Source organism: Manis javanica, chromosome 4 (genome assembly GCF_040802235.1).
Source record: "Manis javanica isolate MJ-LG chromosome 4, MJ_LKY, whole genome shotgun sequence".
NCBI lineage: Eukaryota > Metazoa > Chordata > Mammalia > Pholidota > Manidae > Manis > Manis javanica.
In genome coordinates, this window is record NC_133159.1 from 106,228,760 (window position 1) to 106,249,138 (window position 20,379).

Sequence of the window (20,379 nt, forward strand, 5' to 3'; positions counted from 1 at the left end):
AAGCGAGTGGAGCCGATCCCTGAAGCGGAATTCTAGGAGAACCGCTGGTCTCCGGATCTACACCAAAGTGTTTTGTGTGTGTCTCTATCAGAGCTTCTTTTATCAAATGATCACTATTTCTTAAGCACGCCTCCAGCTGTATATTCTTTTTTAAATATTCTGGACCAAAGGCGGGATTTACAAGAGTTGGGTAGGGTGGGGCGAGAAGGCGCCGCAAGCATCTTGTCGCCGCAAGCATCTTGTCGCGGTCGCTGGGATAGGGCTTCCCTGGGCGTTCGTCCTGCAAAACACCTCGAACATGAAGGTGAACACGCGCGCCCACACACACTGCTCTCCTCCCCTTCCCCAGGGCTCTAAGGAGCTAAAGAAATCTGTGGAAGCAGAAGCCAGCACCAGATCCGTTTCCTGCAGGACCCTGACTGTCCTGGGAAAATACAGATGGAGTGTCCCTACAGAGGCTTTAGTGGACGAAATTTGTAATATCCAGCTCCAGATCCTAAAAAGGAGGGCGAAGAATCCATGACCAGAGCTAACCTCTTCATACCCACCCTTCATTCCCCAATCCCTTCCCCTTCCAGGACACCACGTCTGCAGGCAATGGCACCCCCTTGGGGGTCAGCAACTGGGAAGAGGCCTGCCTGGACAGGATCAAGAGTAGAGGTGGAGGGCTCAGAGATGCCCACCTTCTTGGCTGCAGCCAAGGTAGGAGTGGGAGTGACCACTGTGCTGTGGTCAGTGACAAGGCCGAACCCAGCCAGCTCCAGCCCTGCCAGTACCTCGACTCTTTGCCCACTTAGCAGCTGCTGACTTCCTGGTCACTTTTGTGGTTATGCCACTAGATGCCACCTGGAATATCATTGTTCAGTGGCTAGCTGGGGATATCGCATGTCGGACACTGTTTCTGCCATGTATGCCTTAGCTTTCCTGCCTCTGGTCATTGGGCTTTACTGCCAGGCAGCAATACTTAACTCGCTTGGCCCCTGTTCAGCTGGAAGAAAACTTCTGGGGGCAGTTTAGGGACTTAAGTTTCCTGCTTGGCTTAATCCAGGTGAGTGACTTACTGGGTGTGGGTAAAGCTGCAGTATTTCCAGAATCTCTCCCCTGGCCTTTAGTCTATCTCCATATCAACAGCTGATTACCAGGGGGTCAGTGAAGGCACTTCTGGACTGGAGAGGTTTGGTGGGGTCATTTTTGCAGCCAAATGGCAAGAGACAAGGGAGAGAAGTAGACTACCACTTGTAAGCAATAAACGGGTTTCTCCCTTTGACTGATTTTGGCTTCAAAGGTTATTTGCCCCAGGCTGGGAACATATTTCCCACCCCCAGAGTTACACTAGGACTCGGGCTAGACTGGACAAGAATTTGGGCACACAATGTGAGCTTTTGAAGGCAAGGGGTCAAGGGGTTGTGCTTAGAGAAAGTCAGCCAATAATCCTCTGGGGGGAGCCTTTGCTCTTTTGCAAAGTAAGATCACTGCATGTTAATTTGTATGTGTTAAGTGCCTACCCCTGCCTCTTCAGTTTTGTGCACCTTCTCAGTCCACCTTTTTCAAGATTGTTGCAGAGAAACTCTAGGGCAGGGAAAAAACATATATGGGGGTCTATAAGAAAACAGTGAAGCCAGGAGCTTTGGGTAAGACTTTGTGGTACATTCTCATTGGTTCAGAAAATGAAATGTGTATCATCCCTAAGTACATTCAAATGCTCTATCAAGGACGGAGCAGCAAAGTCCTATGTTCAATAAGTTTATAGGTTTGTGCAAAAGACAATTAATATGCAATTACAATACAGTATACAGTCCAGTATTAGGCCAAATGTAAGCATAAGAGTTAAATAACAATGAGGAGTGTCTTACCCACTCTGGGGCAGTCAGGAAAAGCTTCTCAGAGATGTTAAAATTTGACTGAAAAGTTAAAACAGGAGGAATGCTGGGCAGGATGGAAGGCAGAACATATCAAGGTGGTTGCAACTAAAGCTGAGGTCTAGAAAAAGGGTAAGTAATAAGCCTGGAAGTGAAGTCATATCACAAATATTAAGCTTGTTTTTATCCTGAGGGCAGTGGAAAGACACTAAAAGGTGGAGAGTGACATAACCAGATTTGTATTTTTTACTCTAATTTCTTTGTGGAATGGGTGTCAAAACCAGCAGAAAAGGGAGCATGTGAAGTCGACCAGTTAGTCAAATATCAACAATGAACATGAACTAGAAACCTAGGAAAGAAGCTAAATAGGAAGCAATTCCTTCAAAACCAAAACCACTACCACCATCTGAGGGGAAGGAATAGAGAAGCACCTCTGAGTAGGATTAGGATTGTCAAGGGGCTAGAATTTGTCTCTGGAATGGTAATGCAATAGAATCAAATTTAAGATTTGATCCTTAAATCCTCAAATAATAGAAATATAACTACCATAACTTAGCTCTAGGACAAAAAATACTGCTTCCAACAATATGCTGCTCTGCCACCCAAACTTTCAAAAGCAGCCTGTTGCCTCAGTACAAAAGGGATTGTTATTGTAATTGTTTACATGAACCAAATTTTAGATGTGGAACAGGAGTTAGAAGCTTGTGTTGCAGTTTGCTTGTTATTCTTTATTTTTTTCTGAGTCCAGGCTCTACCACTAACTAGTTATATGACTGGCTAAATCACTGGGCACCCATGGGCCACAAGATGATGAAACAGATGAATTTGTCCTTTCTTACAACCTGACAATTTCACAATTACAATATTCATTTTCTTCAGTGGCAAACTGATGGTAACATCATGCTACAGTGCATAAGGTGATTATTTTTTATTTCAAATTAGCATGCTCTTGTATAAATTCTGCATTGCCCATATATCCTATTTAAAATATTAGTCCTGCCTTCAAGGACTAATACATCAATTAAATTTTTTTTAAGTGTGGTATTAGTATGGTGAGGAAGTAGTGGGCTAGTTAAAAATTATTTTTGTAGGTTTACATTTCCAAGTTATCAGTAGTTGAAAGGAAGATTTCTATAGTAGGTAACAAATTGCATATAAATAGGGTTAAAGGGGAGGCAGCTAAGTCAGGCTATAGGCCAAACTGTGTAAGTCTAGGAGCCTTGCCTATTTTTAAACCCCTTCTCATAATTTGTCAATTATTTCCAGGCACAACACCAAAAAAAAAAAAAGCCCCCAGAAATCTATGGACTCAATATAGGGACAAAGGACAGACCACTCTCCAACTAGCTCAGTGGCCTGATCGTAACTCCAAGCAATTCATAACAGTTATGTCTATGGCTGATGTGGACTTCCGAAGAGGTTTCTTATACCTGCTGAAATCATTTTCCCAAATGCCTTAAATCTAGTAATCTGATACCTACTTAGGTTGCCTTTTACCAAACTGGTGACTCAATCTACCTTATCTGAACCAAGGAACTAACCCTGAAGCTCTTAAACTGAAAAGTGCTCTTTACTGATTCAAACTTAAACACACCAATTTATCAAAAGGGGGAGGGACAGCCAACAGTATTTGGAAAAATGTTAAACTTTATTAAACATTATTTCACCACTTTAGTTATTGTACACAAGACTAGCGCTTAATGGCTACTTCACAGTGGCTTCCAAATGGCCTGAAATTTTAGCAGCACCCATTTTGTACAAGATCTTTTCCCCACAGAATTAACCAGACACACCAGAAAATCATTTCAGCAAAAAATGTTGATGAGGTGGTAGAGATCCTTTAAAAAATGCAATGTTAGACTAGTACTTGAGAAGGCAAGGTTCTTTAAATCCAAGGATTTAAAAAACTTAATGATTAGCTCCATAGCTTAAGGGGGAAGATAGGGACTTTCAAGATGTATCTAGTCTTTCATATGCCACACCATGGATGAACCACTATTCAGTACAGTACTGTTCTTCAGAGAATTAAGAAAGGATTGGGAGGGTATAGTGAGACAAAAGTGGGTAAGTTGGGAGGGTGGGAGGAGACCCATTCTAATAGTCCTCAACTCCACTCCAGCTGTTCCTGTTCCATACTGTCTGCAGAGCTGGCCCAGTACCGTTCACTCAGTGTCAGCTAAGGCAGCTTCAAGGCTCAATGGCATAAGACCACCTATAACCTCTTCACTTTCTGCTGCCATTGACTGCCATGACCATCTGCTATAGCCACATTGTCCTCAATGTGTCTGGTCCCTGGACAAGGAAGGAGAACCATGGTGAGACTCCAATCCCCAGGCGCTAATCCATATTCTAAACTATTGCTTCTAGCCTCATTTATCTGACAACTATATGTCAAGCCAAAAGTAAGATCCTAACCATATCCCTAGGACCTGATGCGGTACATAATTTTATTGAATGCCTTCAATTCCAGCCAGCTCTAGCCATTCTCTGAAGTTGAGTTAGCTGGGGCAAGGACTAAGAAGAAATGTTATCAGTATTCTTCTTTACTCTCAGACATGAATCTTTAAGTAGACTTAGTAACTTCATATAACAGAGTACCTCAATCAAAACCTTTTATCCAGCATGTGTGTCATAATCCCTTGAGGGAGGGGAACATAGTCTGCCCTAGACTGGGAAGGGTGGAGAGGGCTTGCAGCATTACCTTGTTTGCAGCATTCTCTTCCCTATAGGAATCCTCATTATCTCTGCCCACCCATCAATTCATACTATACTCAGTGCAGAAGCTGAGGGGTTATGAATTTGAGTATATTTTCTAAATGCCTAGCCCCTGCTGGTGAATTTACCCTCCACTGCTCCTTAGACAATTGCCCCCGTGCTCATCTGCAAGCCAGGTGACTGACCCCACTTATCCTGCTGACCTTCATTCTCTGCTGGATACCATTATTACCTGCTGGGTCTGTGGTACTGGTTTTATCCCACCATGCTAACTGAAGTCTCTCGCAGCCTCAGCCACACGCTTTGCCTCTTTGGCTTCCTCAATGCTCCTCTGGATCATCTATATGGGAACCTTCACCCTCGGCTACCAAGAACTTAGTATGGACTTCTCCAGCAAAGAAGAAAGAACACCCCAACAAAAGATTCAAGCCCTCAGACAGCTGGAAGTACAAACAAATGTGACGGCAAGAAGGGCTGGAAAAACAAGAGAAACATTCCTGTAACATCCATTTGCCCAGAACAGAGTATATACAGAGCAATTATTCTTTACTATCATGACAATACCTCACTTCTACCTCTGCTCTGATAGCTTTCAAAAAAAAAACAAAAAACTGAGCAGTGTCTCTACTTTGACCCTAGCTGAGACTTGAGACTATGACTAATGTAGAAACTCACACAGAAGTCAGTCTCTGGGAGAAGTATTTTCAGTGACCCATACTGGCTTACTTTTAAATAATGCATCAGAGCTTCCAATGTTAGAACAGGAAAGTAACTTTAAATGTAGAAAACAAAACGGGACATTTATTCATAACTCAAAATAAACATAAACCAGGTAGGTTAAGAAATTAAATATAAGCAAAGTGACTTCCACCTCAGCCCTGTTTCTCCAAGGCTGCATTGTTAGATGGAATCTCTGGAGAGAACACCTGGACAACAAATGGACTGTCAGCGCCGCCTCCTGTCTGGACTCCTGCTGCGTCTTCGGCCACCTCTAGGGAAAAGAAAGGGGAGGGGTCCATCAGAGAGACATAATACAATGTCCTTATTCTGTTTCACTTATAGTCCCTTCACCAAGATAGTGTAGTGTTTGCCCTCTTCACTTTACCTCCTCTTGCCCTTGGGTGGACCCCGAACAAAACACCAGTCCACACTGATCGGCTGTCCCATCAAATCCTGGCCATTGAGTCCTTCCATAGCAGCCTGGGCCTCCTTGTATGTTTCATACTCAACTAGAGTATACCCCTGAGACAAGTCAAAAGACAAGTATCAAAACCCTCCTATCCCAGCAAGCATCACTGTGTATCACCTTCCTCAAATCTAAACTTAAACAGAAGAATCTGTAGACATTAAGCAATTAATGTACATTATAGACCCCTATCATATATACAAAATGTGTGTGTCTGTCTCTTTGCTCTGTTTTCAAAATCAATTTCCAATGTCATTTTACTTCCAACTTTGCTCCTGGCCAACCACAGCAAACATGAACGAACTACCAATGCTCTCCAAGCGTTATAGGGGTAGAGAGGCTATGGAGTGTCACTTAGGATACCTTCAGGTATCCTGTACGCCTGTCCAGGTTGAGATGGATGTTTTTTATTTCCCCATACTCTGCAAATTTATCGTGAATGTCTTCTTCAGTGGCTTCCTCATGGACTCCAGTGACAAAGAGAATCCAGCCTTCAACAGCTGTTGGGGAAAGGATGGAGGTTAAGCACATGAAAGAGAAACAGGAAGATGACTAGAGTACAGTGAGTGTGGACTCTAGTGATACGTTAGGCTATTTTTTACCCCATTCCTACTGGGTTTTACTTTACTGGTCCCTAATGCTCTATAGATACAGATCCCTACCAGACTCCACCTTACTTACAGCGTTGTGGTCCAGGTTCATCGCCATCCTGCTCTACGCTGTCATAATCCTCACGCATCCGAGCTCGAGAACCCTCTTCTATAAAGAACAGACACGAGATCACCGGAAAGCCGCCTTCTCCTACTGTTCCCCATAACTCTGAATGGGGAATTCAAATTCGCAGCTGTCACCATTCTAGACCCCATTTTCCCCACAACACCCACCGGAGCCAAAGCCGCGGCCCTTCCTTTTCTTCGCCTTTTCTTTCAGTTTGTGGATGCTCTCTGGAGTCCCAGAAGAAAAAGAACAAGGAATAAAGATAACATTTGTTCAGAAGCAATAGTCTCTTTGGCAAGACAAATCTGAAAGTGGACCCCACCACCTCCCATTCCCTTCCTGGCCCCACCCTCATTCTTCCCAAAGTGGGCGGTCTCTAATCCAAAACCCGGTTCGGTGGCTCCCGGTTCCCAAGCAGGAGGACACTGCCAGGAAGAAAGATTATGTTTTCCTTCCCTCACACCTTCCCCGCCTCCCGCAGCCGTCTCCACTATCCTTACCGTCCCCATCCTCATCCATGGCGAAATCCTCGCCCCCGGCCTCATGAAGATCCAGCACGTCCGCCATCTTGCCTTCTTTCTAACTCTCGTCCGTGCCGCTAAGGCACTAGGCACCTCGAGAAACGGTCGCGGAGGGGAAAGGTCGCCAGTTAAATTGACCAGTCAGAAGCTCACTCTAAGTCCCGCCCTTGTCGCGGTGAATATTCGCAAGTGCAGGCGGGCCTACTTTGGGAAGGCGCCGGAAGTGTTTCTGCAGCCATCTTGAGCAGGTCGAGAGCTGAAAACGGCCACGCTCTGATGGAGAAGTTAGTGGGTAGGCGGGGTCACTGTCTTCCACTTTAACTAGGGCAGTCGACAAATACTGACAGCAAAGCCCAACCTAATATCTTTGTAGAGGGTTGCTTTCCGTCCGGTTTCACTCCTTACTGGGAAATGGAAGTTGAGGAAAGTTTTTCCTCTCACAGCTTACAGGGTAGCAGCCAGATCTGTGATAGAAGCCCTTTTTAAAAAAAACTGCTTCTAGAAGGTACCGCAGCACCGAATTCTTAAGGAAACTAACAGACCTGGTTGTCTGTGAAATACGATTTATGAGACAGACGCCAACTTATTTTTTTTTTGGTATCATTAATCTACAATAACATGAGGAACATTATGTTTACTAGACTCCCCCATCACCAAGTCCAACTTATTTTCTTTGCTTTTTTAAAAGGTAAACTCCCAAGCGTTTCCCACCACCTCTGGCAATTAAAAAAAAAAAGAAGTCATGGTGTAAGTCTGGGGAAAGGAAATCCCTGGGGAAAATACCTCTAAAAACCGAAATCAAAGAGAAATACAATGTAAAACCCGTTTTTTGCTTACAAACTGCAGTCCAAAGCTGGCTCTCTCTGCTCCTGAAGAAGCAAGCCAGCAAGCAAGCCAGTCCCTTCCCCTTAACCTCTCAGGTTCAGACACGCCCTTGGTTGCCCAGGTAATTACCCATCGATATGTAAATGAACTTCTCTCCACCCCTGAGAAATGATGCAAATGCCCTTAAGCCATACTTCTCTCCACCCTTGAGTACCTGTTGATATGCAGATATACTAAAGCCAGGAGAGATATTCTGGAAATACTACAATTTTACCCATACATGGTTTTAAACAAAACCTGCTTTAGTCTCTTTGAAATGGTGTGCAGGTATTTCACATTTAAAAATCTAGGAGTTGAGGCAAAACTCCGTGCCCCCAAAGTCTGGAATCCCAATGTAGGCCTTCAATAATAGTGGACTGCACATTCACTTATTTGTTAATTTTTTAATCAGTTATAATGCTTATATGTGTGAGGAGGTGCTGGCAATACAAGCAAAAAGAGTTGCATTTTCAACAATCACTTTATAATTACATTATGAAAATGATAATTAACATTACAGAGTGCTATGAAAGTACAAAGAATATTTCCAATAGGACTGGGAGCCAGGAGAGTCTGTGTAAATGAGGGCTTCCCTTTTAACTGGCCCTTTAAGGCTGGATGGTTTTACGGGCAAAGCAGTTGTATGGACACTAGGAGACTCTAGTCCATTCTCCACAGTACTTAGTGTGATCTTTTAAAAAATAAGTTAGTCAATATCCCTATAAAAAATTCCTTTGACTAATTTTTGCACTTAGAATAAAATTCAAACTCACACGGTCTTCTCTGCCTATGTCTCCCAACTTCTTCCACCACCATTTTCTCCTCTCACCCATCAAGTTCTCTCTACATTTTTCCTCAATGTTCTATCCTACGTTCTCGGGACTTTTGTAATTATCTGTTCTAATACTCTTCCTCCAGCCCTTCACATAGCTAGTTCAACCGCATCCTTTTGATCTCCCTAAAATACTACCTCACCCAAAGTGGTCTTCTCTACCCTACTATCCTTCACTCTATTTCCTTCACAGCATTTAAATCTGAATCTTTAACTACCTTGCTTATTGTCTGCTTTTCTCACTAGAATGTAAGCTTTCTAAGTCAACGATATCTCCGGAGTTTAGACCAGTGCCTGGCTCAGAGTAAACATTGGTAAATACTTGTAAGGTTGGAGGCACCGGAGGGAGGGGTGAGCACAGCGGACACTGATGACGTGCCAAAGTCCCCGGCTGCTGCCCCCTCCCAACCTGAAAAATGTGCCTTAGGCTAGCCAATCCTCGCACTGCTGTAAATCTATGCTCTGCCTCCCCGTACCTTCTTTAAAAACTCCCTGCCCTTCTAGTTGCGCAGGTCTTCCCTGGACTGTAACTAGCCAGACCTGGGAACATCGTCCAGGATTGCACTCAAATAAACTGGCCCTTTGTTGCCTGCTTATTTCGGTTAGAATTTATCTTACAATACTGAATGAATGAAAATCAGAATGGCAAGAAATTCTGTATGCCTAATGCTGTGTGACTAGGAAATAAAGATGGAAATGCAGTTTAGGGCCAAATTATATGCCATGCTAGAGATTTTGAAACTTATCCTATAGGCAAGAAATGTATCTGCTTTAAGTATTTGAGTATTCATGACTTTTAACATTTGCAAATAATCCCCATACTATTTTTATTCATATTTTTCCTTAAATAGACTGACTTTTTAAACAAGTCTACCACTGCCATAAATGGAAAACCCGTATTTTTCTACTACAAATATAGATAACTAGTAAAAAAATGTTTGCCCATCTAACACCTAACATCATCTCAGGTAACACCCAAGGGTTCATATATAAAAGTTTGGGGAATGCTGCTAAAGGTAAAGATAGCTATGTAATGGTTTAAGCAAGGGAGTCGTACAGGACTAAGTATTTTAGAAGGCAGTCTGACAGTTGCCTAGAAAATGTTAAGAACGAATGCAGAGACTAATTAGAAAGCTGTTGCAGTGGTCCAGCCCAGAGATGATAAAGGATTTAACTAAGGCAGTAGTAGATGTGAACAAAACAGAAAAGAAGTTTATATGGAAGATAAATTCAACAATAAGTAGGTGAAGTGATGGTAGGGAAGAGTTAAGGATGGGTCTGAAGGTTCTAATTTAGATAACTGGGTAGATAATAATCCCAATAACAGATCTAGAAAGTCAAAGAGGAGCCTGCCTCTTTGGTTTTTATTTTGGATATGTGAGTTCAAAGAGCTTGTGCCATAGTCAAGTGGTGATATGCAATATATGAAATGTAGGTGTAAAAGCACAGAACTGGTTGGGATAGAAGAAATAGCTTGAGAATTGTGTGTATGATAGAATTTAAGCTACTATAATGGTGAGATTGACAGTGGAAATGGGTAGAGCTTGGGAGAAAGGGCCAAAGACAAAATCCGGGTTCCTCAGCAATACAATCTTACTTCTACTACCTAAAAGATTCTAATAAAAATTATTTATATGTGTGTGTGTGTATGTGTGTGTGTGTGTGTAAGAGAAAGGGTCATTTTAGTGCTCCTCTGATACACAGATCTCAAGAAACAATCTGGCTCACTAGACAAAAATCTATTTTTAATTGTATAAAATTATATATGTAAAATACATAGTACTAAAATGATTAGTAAAATCTTTAAGGACAGATCAGGGAATAATTTTCTCAAACTCTTTGGGATCTTACTGGTTGGTATTTGAGAAAAATAATAAATCTAGGAGGTGCAAGGACAAGTTCTTCCCATAATTCCTACCCCTTAACACTTCCCAGAAAAAGGAGCATAGAAGAAACAAGGATTTATGATTTCTGAATTATAAATATCATTTCAAAACTAAAATAGACACACCTATTATTTAATGTAGGCACCTCTAGCTCTGCATGTGCTTCATGAAATATAGAGATGGAGCTTGGAGAACTCAAGGAGGTGCCTTTCAAGCACTAACACAACAGTTGCTAGATTCCTTACCTCTGATCCTATATGTACTGGTCACGAAGAGGATTTGAAAAGGAAAATAGCTCACTTTCATCTTGTTCCTGTCAGATCCAAAAGAGCATATTGTGGCCTGTTTCCTAACATTTCTAAAAGCAAAGTGTATAATCATTAAATGTAAAGTCCAATTGCAGAAACATTAAACTTCCCAACCTCAGTTTAAAAAGTGTGCTGAGCTATAATATGGTACAAAGGAGATTACAAAAACAAGGGGAAAATATATACCTCCCAAAGGGAATGCTTTAGTTGTACTCCAAATTACTTCTCTCCTAGTTCACCCAGGAGGGAGGTGGGGAAGAGAACAGCATTAAAAAACAGCAAAAAAATCCAGCTGATTATCAGCTCTCTTTTCCCTCCTGCAATCTCCTGAAGATTAAGAAGTGCCATAATGCCAAAGTCTTATCTAATTTTCCTGATCAACTCATGCTCTGATAATCAATGAGGAAGAAGAGGAAAGAAAGGGGAGAAAATAAATGTGAATCTAAGGTAAGTGTATCTAAGGTAATAAACAGCAGCAACTTCGTGGGAGTGAGAGGAACATGGCCCTCACCAAATAGTATAGATAATGTTACCAAAGAGCAAAACGATGGGAGGAGAGAGTAGAGGGAAATGTTTTACTTTCTACCAATGTCGGTAGGCAGGAAGATCTAAATACAGGGCTTAGCTAAGCTAAGTAAGCAGAATGAAAAGGAAATATTGAAAGATACACATCTTTAATCCTGACCCCTTCTGTAGTATACAGTACATCTGGAAATCTTGGACTACCAGTATGGTATGGCATCTATGCCCCAGAAGCAACTCAGGTGATAAGCCCCTATGAATTATATTTATAATTCCTCTCTTGTTCTTTCAAGAGAGGCAGTTTTGCAGGAATGCTTTTAAAAATAAGAAACCAGACCTCCACTTCCTACTAAATAATAATGCAGGGAAGCCTCAAAATGAAGTACCATATGGGGGCAGAGCAGGAGTAAGGTAGTGGGAGTGGGGAGCTAGTGTAGGCTAGGAAATACCTAGTTACCAGAGGAATGACTCAGTACCAACAGGCCCAGCTCAAGGTAAACCAGAGTCAAAGGCTTCATACTAATACCCTCTCTGAGTCCAAGAGAAAGCAAGAATGAGGGTGAATATATGTGTGTGTATGTGGTGGGAGTTGGGCAAAGTGGTGGTGGGGTGCACAATCCCTATTCAAGCTCCCTGTTATTTCAAAGGAAAGAGATATGAACACTTTGTCAATTACTTTGTGCTACTGAAATGACTACACAGTTATTGGGAGTATAAGAACCAACAATGCTTTAAAGACAACCTACTCTTCTTGTAAAGCAGAGTGGCGATGTTTCAAATGAAACTACATCCAAAAATTAGAAGTAAGAAAAGGGATCTTTTAGCAAATAGGAATCCAGGGATAGAATTTATACATATATATATATTTTTTAAGTATAAAATTGAGAAAGTATGTACAAAAATCATGCTAAGTCTTAGAAAGGATATATAAAAAAGGGCCCAGAGAGAATGAGGAGCAGGTAGGTGGATGCCTAGCAGTTGGAAGAATGCATATTGCCCAACTGCCCAGCAGCCAGCATGAGAATATCTTTCTTCTCTTTGTGGAAGCGCAGCTCCTTGCCTGCCAGCCGGGCTTCATCCAGCTCCCGCTCAGTAGAGGCCAGCTCTCTAGACAGTGCCCCTGGTACACTCTGCTCCCGGCTCACCCAGTCCAATGCCATTTGGTGGCGAATATCGTCATCCAGGGCTCGGTGTGAATAATGAGCCAGTACTTCCTGGAGGGGAATAAGAACGTGAAGGTCACTGACAAGGTGGAGGTTCATACCATATTGACTCAACTGGGACTAGCTAGGAACCCAGCCTTGGAGCCCTAATTGAAGTCAGCACTTAAGTTCTCTAAGGAGATTCTTAAGGGAAACTTCCTGGTGGGGGAAGCAAGGCAGGCAAAACAATCACAGTTAAGATTTAAATAGGAAAAATTATAGAAGTGAAGAGGGTACTTTAAAGTTTTCAGTATTCACAACTTACAAACCATAGGCCTGCTTATTTCTAAAAAAACAGACACTTCACCCATAGAACCTCTGCCAGACCTCTCCTACCCACAGGATCTCTTACCTGCCGAGAGCACTGTCTTTCTCTCATGGCCTTAAGGCTGCCATTCCAGTGAAGCAGTTGAAAAACGGTCATTAGCTCCTGAGAGAAGAAGATAGGAAGTAGCAGGACAGTGACTTTCTACTGGGAGGTTGCATCAGAATTACATAGGGAACCTCTTGGAAAATTTATTTATGGAAGCATCTCTTATATCAACTCTGATAATGTCCTTGGGGGAAGTAAGGTATTTATATTTTGAAAAATATTCTAACAACCTTCTCTCCCTTCCTTTCCAAATGAGTATCAATGAGGGATTAGTAGGAGTCATCTATAAAAATATATATATTAGTAGGAGGCATATATTTTTATGCAGGCTGACCCATATTATTAGAGCCAGGGATGGAATAGTACCTGGAATTCCAACATTGACTTGCCCTTGTTGGATTCCAACATGAATCGGAAAGCACCGATTCCTGTATTTGGGTTGTCAGCTTCCTCCCTGTTGCCCTGGTAACAGAGGAAAGGAAAAGACAAATCGATTTTCAATTAGGATTATCACCTGAAGCAGTGCCATCTAGTAGATATAATGCAAGCCACATATTAAAAATTTCCTAGCTGCCCCATTCAAGTAAAAATAAACAGGTAAAATTAAATTTAATAGCATATTTTATTTAACCGAATCAAAATATTTTTTCAACTGTAATTAGTACACAAATTATTAAAAAAATATTTTACATTCTGTTTCTTATACTAAGTTGTCAAAATCTGGTGTCTCATCCATTCTTACAGCACATCTCAGTTCATACTAGCCACACAATTCAAGTACTCAATAACTGTATATGACTAGTGGCTATTCTTCTGGTCAGCACAGACCTAGAGGATTCCAAAGTCATCACACATTTTAATTTGGGTGATAGAGGTCAATCTGACTTTCCCTATCTACAAAGGGGGAATGCTGAAACAGAGAAGAGCCCTGGTTTAGCCAAAATAATAGAGTGAGTTCAGCAGCATACAGGATTGGACTAGTCTAGAGGACAGTTGAGCAAATGTGGTTTAAAGGGAGTCAGCATGGCTAATTCTGGATAGCAATTTGGCCTCCTGAACATTTGCCTCATATGTCTTCTACTGGTGACATGACCCTGCAGGGGTAAAACTAAGATACATTGATGACCTGCAAGCCTAGTTTGTGCAAAAATCAATATAGTATAGAAGTTAAGAGCATGGACTGGAGCTCCTACGAGTCTGTGGCCTTGGTGAAATCATTTAACCTCTCTGTTCTTCAGTCTCCTCATTGGTAATAGTCATAGATCTGCCATATAAGATTGTTTTGGAAATTAAATATTTCTTTTAAGTTAAAAATGGATAAATGTGATCTAAAAACTCCAATCATATAAAATGTGGGTATATTACTGTACTGGGCTTAGTACTGTTACACAGTCCAATTCCATTCTGCTACTGGCTCTGATTTGGCGCTCTTTGGTGGTGGCTTACTAGTATTATAATTCCAGATCCTGAGGCTTTCTGGGACTTCCAAAATAGGGCATCTCCTGGTTTATTGGTGACCCTTTTGTCAATCTCATCTAGGAAAATAAAGCCATACTACTGGGAACACAGGGACCAAAATTTCTCTTCCTGCTTCCTGAGAAGCTGCTTATACTTCCTAGCTAGTTCCACACAAACCCCATATGCCAAGATAAGAACTCTATCCTGCTCTATTTGAGAGAGGGGACTGGGTAGAGGTCAGGAGCCAATCAAATTCACTTTATTGTGGGACACTTTATCATGGGGTTTTACTGTATATATATATATCACACCTAAAATAATTCCATGCACTTAGTAAGTATACCATAAATGCTATCTTACTATTATTATTTGTTTTCACTGTGTTTGCTAGAATCAATAAAAACTCAGAACTACTCAAGATCAACCCATATTGTTTTGTGGCTCATGAAAAACAACAATGCCACATGTAGTTAATCTTTGTGGTGCAAAGATCACAAAGTTCGGATTTAAAGGTGAAAAGCTAGAGGGAGGAAGGAAAAAGGTCATCTTCACCGTTAGGATTTAGGGCTCTGAAGCAAGCAATTGTTTTCATTTTTTACTCTACTTTTTCAATACAATACCTTATTCAGTACCTCCAAACTTTTCCATAATATGGCACATAGAAAATGATGATCATATCTCTATAGCCAAGTGGGATATACAGAGGAGGCTGTTAACAGAGCAGCCTGTCAGTAGAGGCTGTTGGGCAGAGAAGTCCATCTGCCCCAGGCCTTGCTCAGCTGTCTGAGAGCTGAGGGGACCAATAATCATGGCACATCTGTAACCTATGGGGAGTACACTAAAGTGGCCCGACTGACCAGCTGGTGCCTTCTATCTCATATGACACTTTTACACTGAACATGGTTATAAACAAACTCCACTTATTCAATAAGCATTTAATCACAGAATAGTTTGATAAATGGTGGAAACATTAGAATATAATTGGAATTAGTTAATTTAATTCAGCCTACTTCTTTACAAGTAAGGAACGCAGACTCATAGAGGCAAAGTGATTTTTCAAAGCTATAGTATAATATAGTGTCCAATTCAGGACTTTTAAAGAACAAAAGCTAAAAGCAAAGAATGTGGACATTACTGTTTACCCATGGCTATGACCAAATGAAAACTGTTACTCTTGAGAACAAGGATTTCATTAGGAAATTAATGAGGAATCTATTAAATGCTTAACTTTGAGAGTTAATCAGAGAGGAATAGTGGCATGAGAATAATAATAGTTTACATTTCTTAAAACACTTTGTAGTAGACACTGCTGGTGACCCACCCAATATCTATTTCTTTCTTCCTTAGAAACATTAATGTTCCTTAGAACATTAATCTTTTTCTAGTATGTACTCATCTCCTGTGCGTCTCAGGAAAGAGTAATTTTATTCTAATTCCAGTGGATAAAGCCTAATCCCTTCCACCTATAATTGGTTTTAAGACAGCAATTCTGGCCATTTGGAGGTAAGGATGAAGTCTGCTGGAGGGCTTCTGGGGAAAGATTCCTTACTACTAAAAAGACACTAGAAAAGGTGATTTCCTCTGTCTCTGAATATAGTTATGTCTGTATTTAATATATGGAATTCTGTAGCGATCTTGCATCCTGCAAGGAGCTAGCTCAAGGACAAAGCTAGAATCTAAAGGATGGATAAGTGGAGAGATGGAAAGGATTTAGTCCAGTAGATATTTTGGATCCATGAAATCAACCAGCCCTGAATTTTTCCCTATTTTTGGGCTTCCTGTTACATTAGATAATAAATTTCCTTCCTTTATTTATTCCTTTAAATCAGTTTGAAATGAGATTTTCTATTACTTGCATTCAAAGGCCTCTAAACAGGTAACATGTGCTAAGTGCTTGAATATATTTTTATCAAATAATCCTATACGATGGGTACAATTGTTATCCTGTTTTATAAATGAGAAAATTGAGACTTAGATTAAGTAACTTGCTCAAAGTCACATAGCTTAGTAGAACCATAATTTCAAAACAACTAATTCTGAGTTCATACTCATAACCACCACCTTCTACAATCCAAACTGTTTTGTTTTATAGTACATTAGATGAATTAACAGTGACAAATGTACTTTCTTAATTTTAATTGGCTTTGAGTCACATAAAAATGTTTTTATTCCCTGCAGATGCTGCTGACTGGGCAAAGAGTAATGGGAGAAAAACAGATACATCCTAGATAACTGAGGGAAGCCAATTTATGACTGAAAATGTTCAGCACTAATCCACACAACAGATAACTGAAGCAGTTTAATACATATAATTACATCATAAATGCAAAGTGAAAAGAAACAAAATTGATCTGACTTTATCACCCTACCAATGAACTTGTGGGGGAAGGAAGAAGGCAGTGTTAATTTCCAAGATATACTTCTAAGCTAGAAAAGTATACAGGTCAGCTTGCGTTCCAGTCTTGGCTCTGCCACTTGCTAACCAGCTATATCACTTTAGACAAAACTTCATTCCTGGGTTTTACTGTCCTCATCTGTAAAAATAGGGGTAATAATGGTACTTATACCTCATAGCCTTGTTGTGAAGATCAAATGAGATAAAATACATATAAATTCCCTAGAATAATCCCTGGCACAAAGTAAATATTCAATTAGGATTAGCTATGGTTATTATCATCATCATCACTTGAAAGAACAGATGTTATTTTTAAAGAGAGTAAATAAACTATCCTCCCCATTCATAGAAAGGGAAAAAGACAAGACACGTATTATAAAGTGTTTTTTATTAATAAGATGAAGTAATTGAGGCAGGAAACAAGTGACAATAAAAAAAGTCATATAAAAAAAAGAACAGTGAAGGAAGAAAGGACTAAGGTCTTAAACCAAAATTGGGAAAAGCAAAATGAAACTCAATTTTTATTTTGGAGTATCTATAAAATTCCATAATTCTTGAATTAAATGTTTCTAGATACCAAAGGGACACAATGAAAGAGACAAAATACTAACAAAAACATAAACACACATACACAGAATTAAAGACTAAGACATATGGAGCATGTAATACAAAAGATTGACAGAGAATAAACAGAAAGAATAGAGATGTAGATTAGAAGGAAAGCAAGAATTCTTGCTGTTCCTCAAGTAATCCTGCTGTTTCCCAACCAGCCATTCCCCACTCTCCTTTCTTCCAATTCCAAGTAACTTACATTGAAAGATGCCAGAGCCTCAGAGACACTCTTCTCAATGAACTCATCAGTGATTCTTCGGGAAGGATGTTCATTAAACACAGAGTTCATTAGTGCAATCTTTGCAGCACTCCGCCGGGCCTCAGCTTTTGTGGGACAAAACTAGGCAGGACAGAGAGAAAATACGTATGTATGTATGTCGGAGAGAGGAAGCTACAATAGGAGGGAAACACTTGGGATAGAAGACACTTGGACATGATTTAGATAAATCATTTTGTTCAACACACCCTCCAAGTTTTTAATGTAAAATGGTTGGGGCATTTGGAAACATAACTTTGATTCAACATCCTTAAGTCATTAAGGAACTGAAGATGGCTGTAGTTCATACCAAATTGACTGCAAAATGAACACAGCTGCTGAAGTCAGCATATAATCACTGGATATGAAAAATACCGCTGTTAAAACTTTCAGCAAGAATTAATTATTCAAAAGCCAGATTCTGGCCATCCTGTTAGAAATCTGTATCTTGTTCTCTTGTTCTGTGGACAGGCAAGTTTTTCTTATCCTTCCAGGTAACTTGAGATTAGAACAAAGCTGATCTATGCTGCTTTGGCAGAGCACCTGTCTGGGATTCTTGGACTTCACTTTTAGTTGTGAGCAGGCAGTTTGCCTAATAATGTAGTGAGCCTAGGAGCTATCTCTGAACAGTGCATAAGGTCTGAAGAAGGAATTTATAGTCTTTTTTTCCTCCCAGTGGAAGCAAGGAGGAGAAAAGTGGCTAGGTTAGAAGAAAGAAAGTTGACCTAAGAAAAGGAGGAAAGAGTTGAAAACTCATGTTTTTACATTGTATCCAACATAGGTATCATAGAACAAGTCTGATTTTCAGAAGTCTTAAATCACTCAACTTCAGATCCATAGGTACCATAGTATTCCTTTATAATTCATCTTCACTGGCTGCCTCAAAGGCCTTTCGTAGCCTTTGTCATTTACAATTAACATTAGAGAAAAGGAAGAACGTGATGTTACGATTTTAAAAAGTAGACCAGGATATGTTTGCTACTTTACCACCCTTAATATCAGTAACTACCAATTTACTTTAGCTGACAGGTCTCTCTGAGACAGCATATACACTAACCCTAAATCTTCTTGCTTCTTCAGTTTCTCTTTTTCTACTTCTCTCTCTGTTTACTAGCCTTCTGACCATTCTACTGTATAGTGCTATTTCTGAAAAGTCATCTATGAAGAAAACTGCCAGGAGAAATGTCATCTGTCAAAGTAGAAATAAAAGATATAAGCTGATTTTCTCAAGATGGTGGTGTGAGTAGGGTGGCGGAAATCTTCTCCCAAAACCATATATATTTTGAAAATACAGCGAATACAACTATTTCTAAAAGAGTGACCAGAAGATACAGTACATGAGCCAGCCTACATCTGTGAGAGCCCAACATCTCACAGAAAAGGATAGGATACAAAGCCGTGACCTGGCGGAACCTGAGCACTCCCCTGACCCCAGCTCACCAGTGGGAGGAAGGGAATCAGAGTGGGGAGGGAGTGGAAGCACAGGACTGCTAAATACCCATCCCTGGTGGTCTGCCCTAGGAGCAGAGACAGACACTGCATGGTGCACTGGGTACTGGAGGAGCAGAAGAGCAAGGTCCGAGATTGAGCCTGTGAACAGGTTCCCACAGCTGGTTGCCCTGGGCCAAAAGAAAAGCAGGTGCTTTAAAAGTCTTAAAGGGACAAGGGTTTAACAGGTGGACAAAATCATCCTGGCACACTCAGCCCAGCAGGCTGGGAACTTTATGGGACTTCAGACACCCTAGCTCCCTAGGTGGCAATGCAGCTCCAAATCTCCTCAAGGCAATAGGCAGCCTGCCAGTCCTTCCTGCCTGACAGCACTGCAAGCAAACTGGCTGACCTGCCATTGCTGCGGAACAGCCAGGAAGCAGCCCTACCTGCAGCAAACACACAGCTTAGAACAGAGACTTCTCCCCATGCGGCTAACCAGCCCATACCCAGAGGCTACTTACTGTCTGTGTGCAGTTGACCGGCACAGACAGCAGAGACAGGCGCACAGTCTGGAAGGTACAAAGGGGCTTTGTTATCGCGGCAGAACACGCGCCACCCACCTGCAACCCCCGCCAGTGCCCTAGGCCATTCTGAGGGCTGCCCCATCCATGCAGCTCAGGGGATTAACCCAGAGGCTGCTCTCTGTGCGTGGTTGACCGGCACAGACAGCAGAAATGGGAGCAGAGTCCGGGAAGCATAAAGGGGTTCCGTTCTTGTGGCAGAACACATGCCACTCGCTTGCAACCCCCGCCAGTGCCCTAGGCCATGCCAAGGCCACCCCACCCACAGCAGCTCAGGGGATTAACCCAGAGGCTGTTGTTCCCTGTGCACTGACTGGCACAGACAGCAGAGACAGGCAAGATGAAAAGCAAGCAGGAAGGGACTTTGTTCTCCCAGCTGACGCACACGCCACTCGCCGGCGACCACTCCCATCACCACAAAAAGGAAGAAGAACTTTGTTCAGTCAGAAATCCCTCAAGCGTCAGGGAGAGGGCTTGGTGAGACTGAAATCATCAATCTTCCTGAAAAAGAATTCAAAATAAAAGTCATAAGCATGCTGATGGAGAGAAATATGCAGGAGCCAAGGGATGAATTCAGGAGGGAGATAACAGAAATGAAACAAACAGTGGAAGGATTTAAGAGCAGACTGTATGAGGGGGAAGAGACTGTTAATGGAATAGA

General features: G+C 41.4%; 2 protein-coding genes and 1 pseudogene across 4 annotated transcripts in view; 1 reads left to right on the forward strand and 2 right to left on the reverse strand.

Annotated features, from left to right (window-relative positions):
- The first annotated feature begins 298 nt into the window (after positions 1-298).
- LOC108400376 (putative gonadotropin-releasing hormone II receptor) lies at positions 299-5,077 on the forward strand (annotated as a pseudogene).
- Positions 5,078-5,355: 278 nt separating this feature from the next.
- RBM8A (RNA binding motif protein 8A) lies at positions 5,356-7,123 on the reverse strand. 2 transcript variants are annotated; one of them, XM_017665745.3, is made up of 6 exons: positions 6,978-7,123; positions 6,645-6,704; positions 6,442-6,516; positions 6,124-6,260; positions 5,680-5,816; positions 5,356-5,565 (listed from the first exon to the last, which is right to left on the reverse strand). In XM_017665745.3, the coding sequence occupies exons 1-6, from the start codon at positions 7,042-7,044 to the stop codon at positions 5,520-5,522; spliced, it is 522 nt and encodes a 173-aa protein (XP_017521234.1). In that variant the 5' UTR covers positions 7,045-7,123; the 3' UTR covers positions 5,356-5,519. The 2 variants fall into 2 exon arrangements, with proteins under 2 accessions (XP_017521234.1, XP_017521233.1); XM_017665744.3 differs by having other exon boundaries at positions 6,442-6,519; positions 6,978-7,114.
- Positions 7,124-8,251: 1,128 nt separating this feature from the next.
- The window catches only part of LIX1L (limb and CNS expressed 1 like), a 28,698-nt gene continuing 16,570 nt past the window's right edge, over positions 8,252-20,379 (reverse strand). Inside the window, exons 3-7 of one of the 2 annotated variants that reach the window (XM_037021736.2) lie at positions 19,659-19,706; positions 17,650-17,790; positions 13,352-13,447; positions 12,965-13,042; positions 8,252-12,624 (exon numbers count right to left, since the gene is read on the reverse strand). In XM_037021736.2, coding sequence (XP_036877631.1) covers positions 12,382-12,624; positions 12,965-13,042; positions 13,352-13,447; positions 17,650-17,790; positions 19,659-19,706 — 606 coding nt within the window. In that variant the 3' untranslated portion in view covers positions 8,252-12,381. The remainder of the gene's footprint in view (positions 12,625-12,964; positions 13,043-13,351; positions 13,448-17,649; positions 17,791-19,658; positions 19,707-20,379) is intronic. The other variant, XM_017665743.3, reaches the window with a different exon arrangement.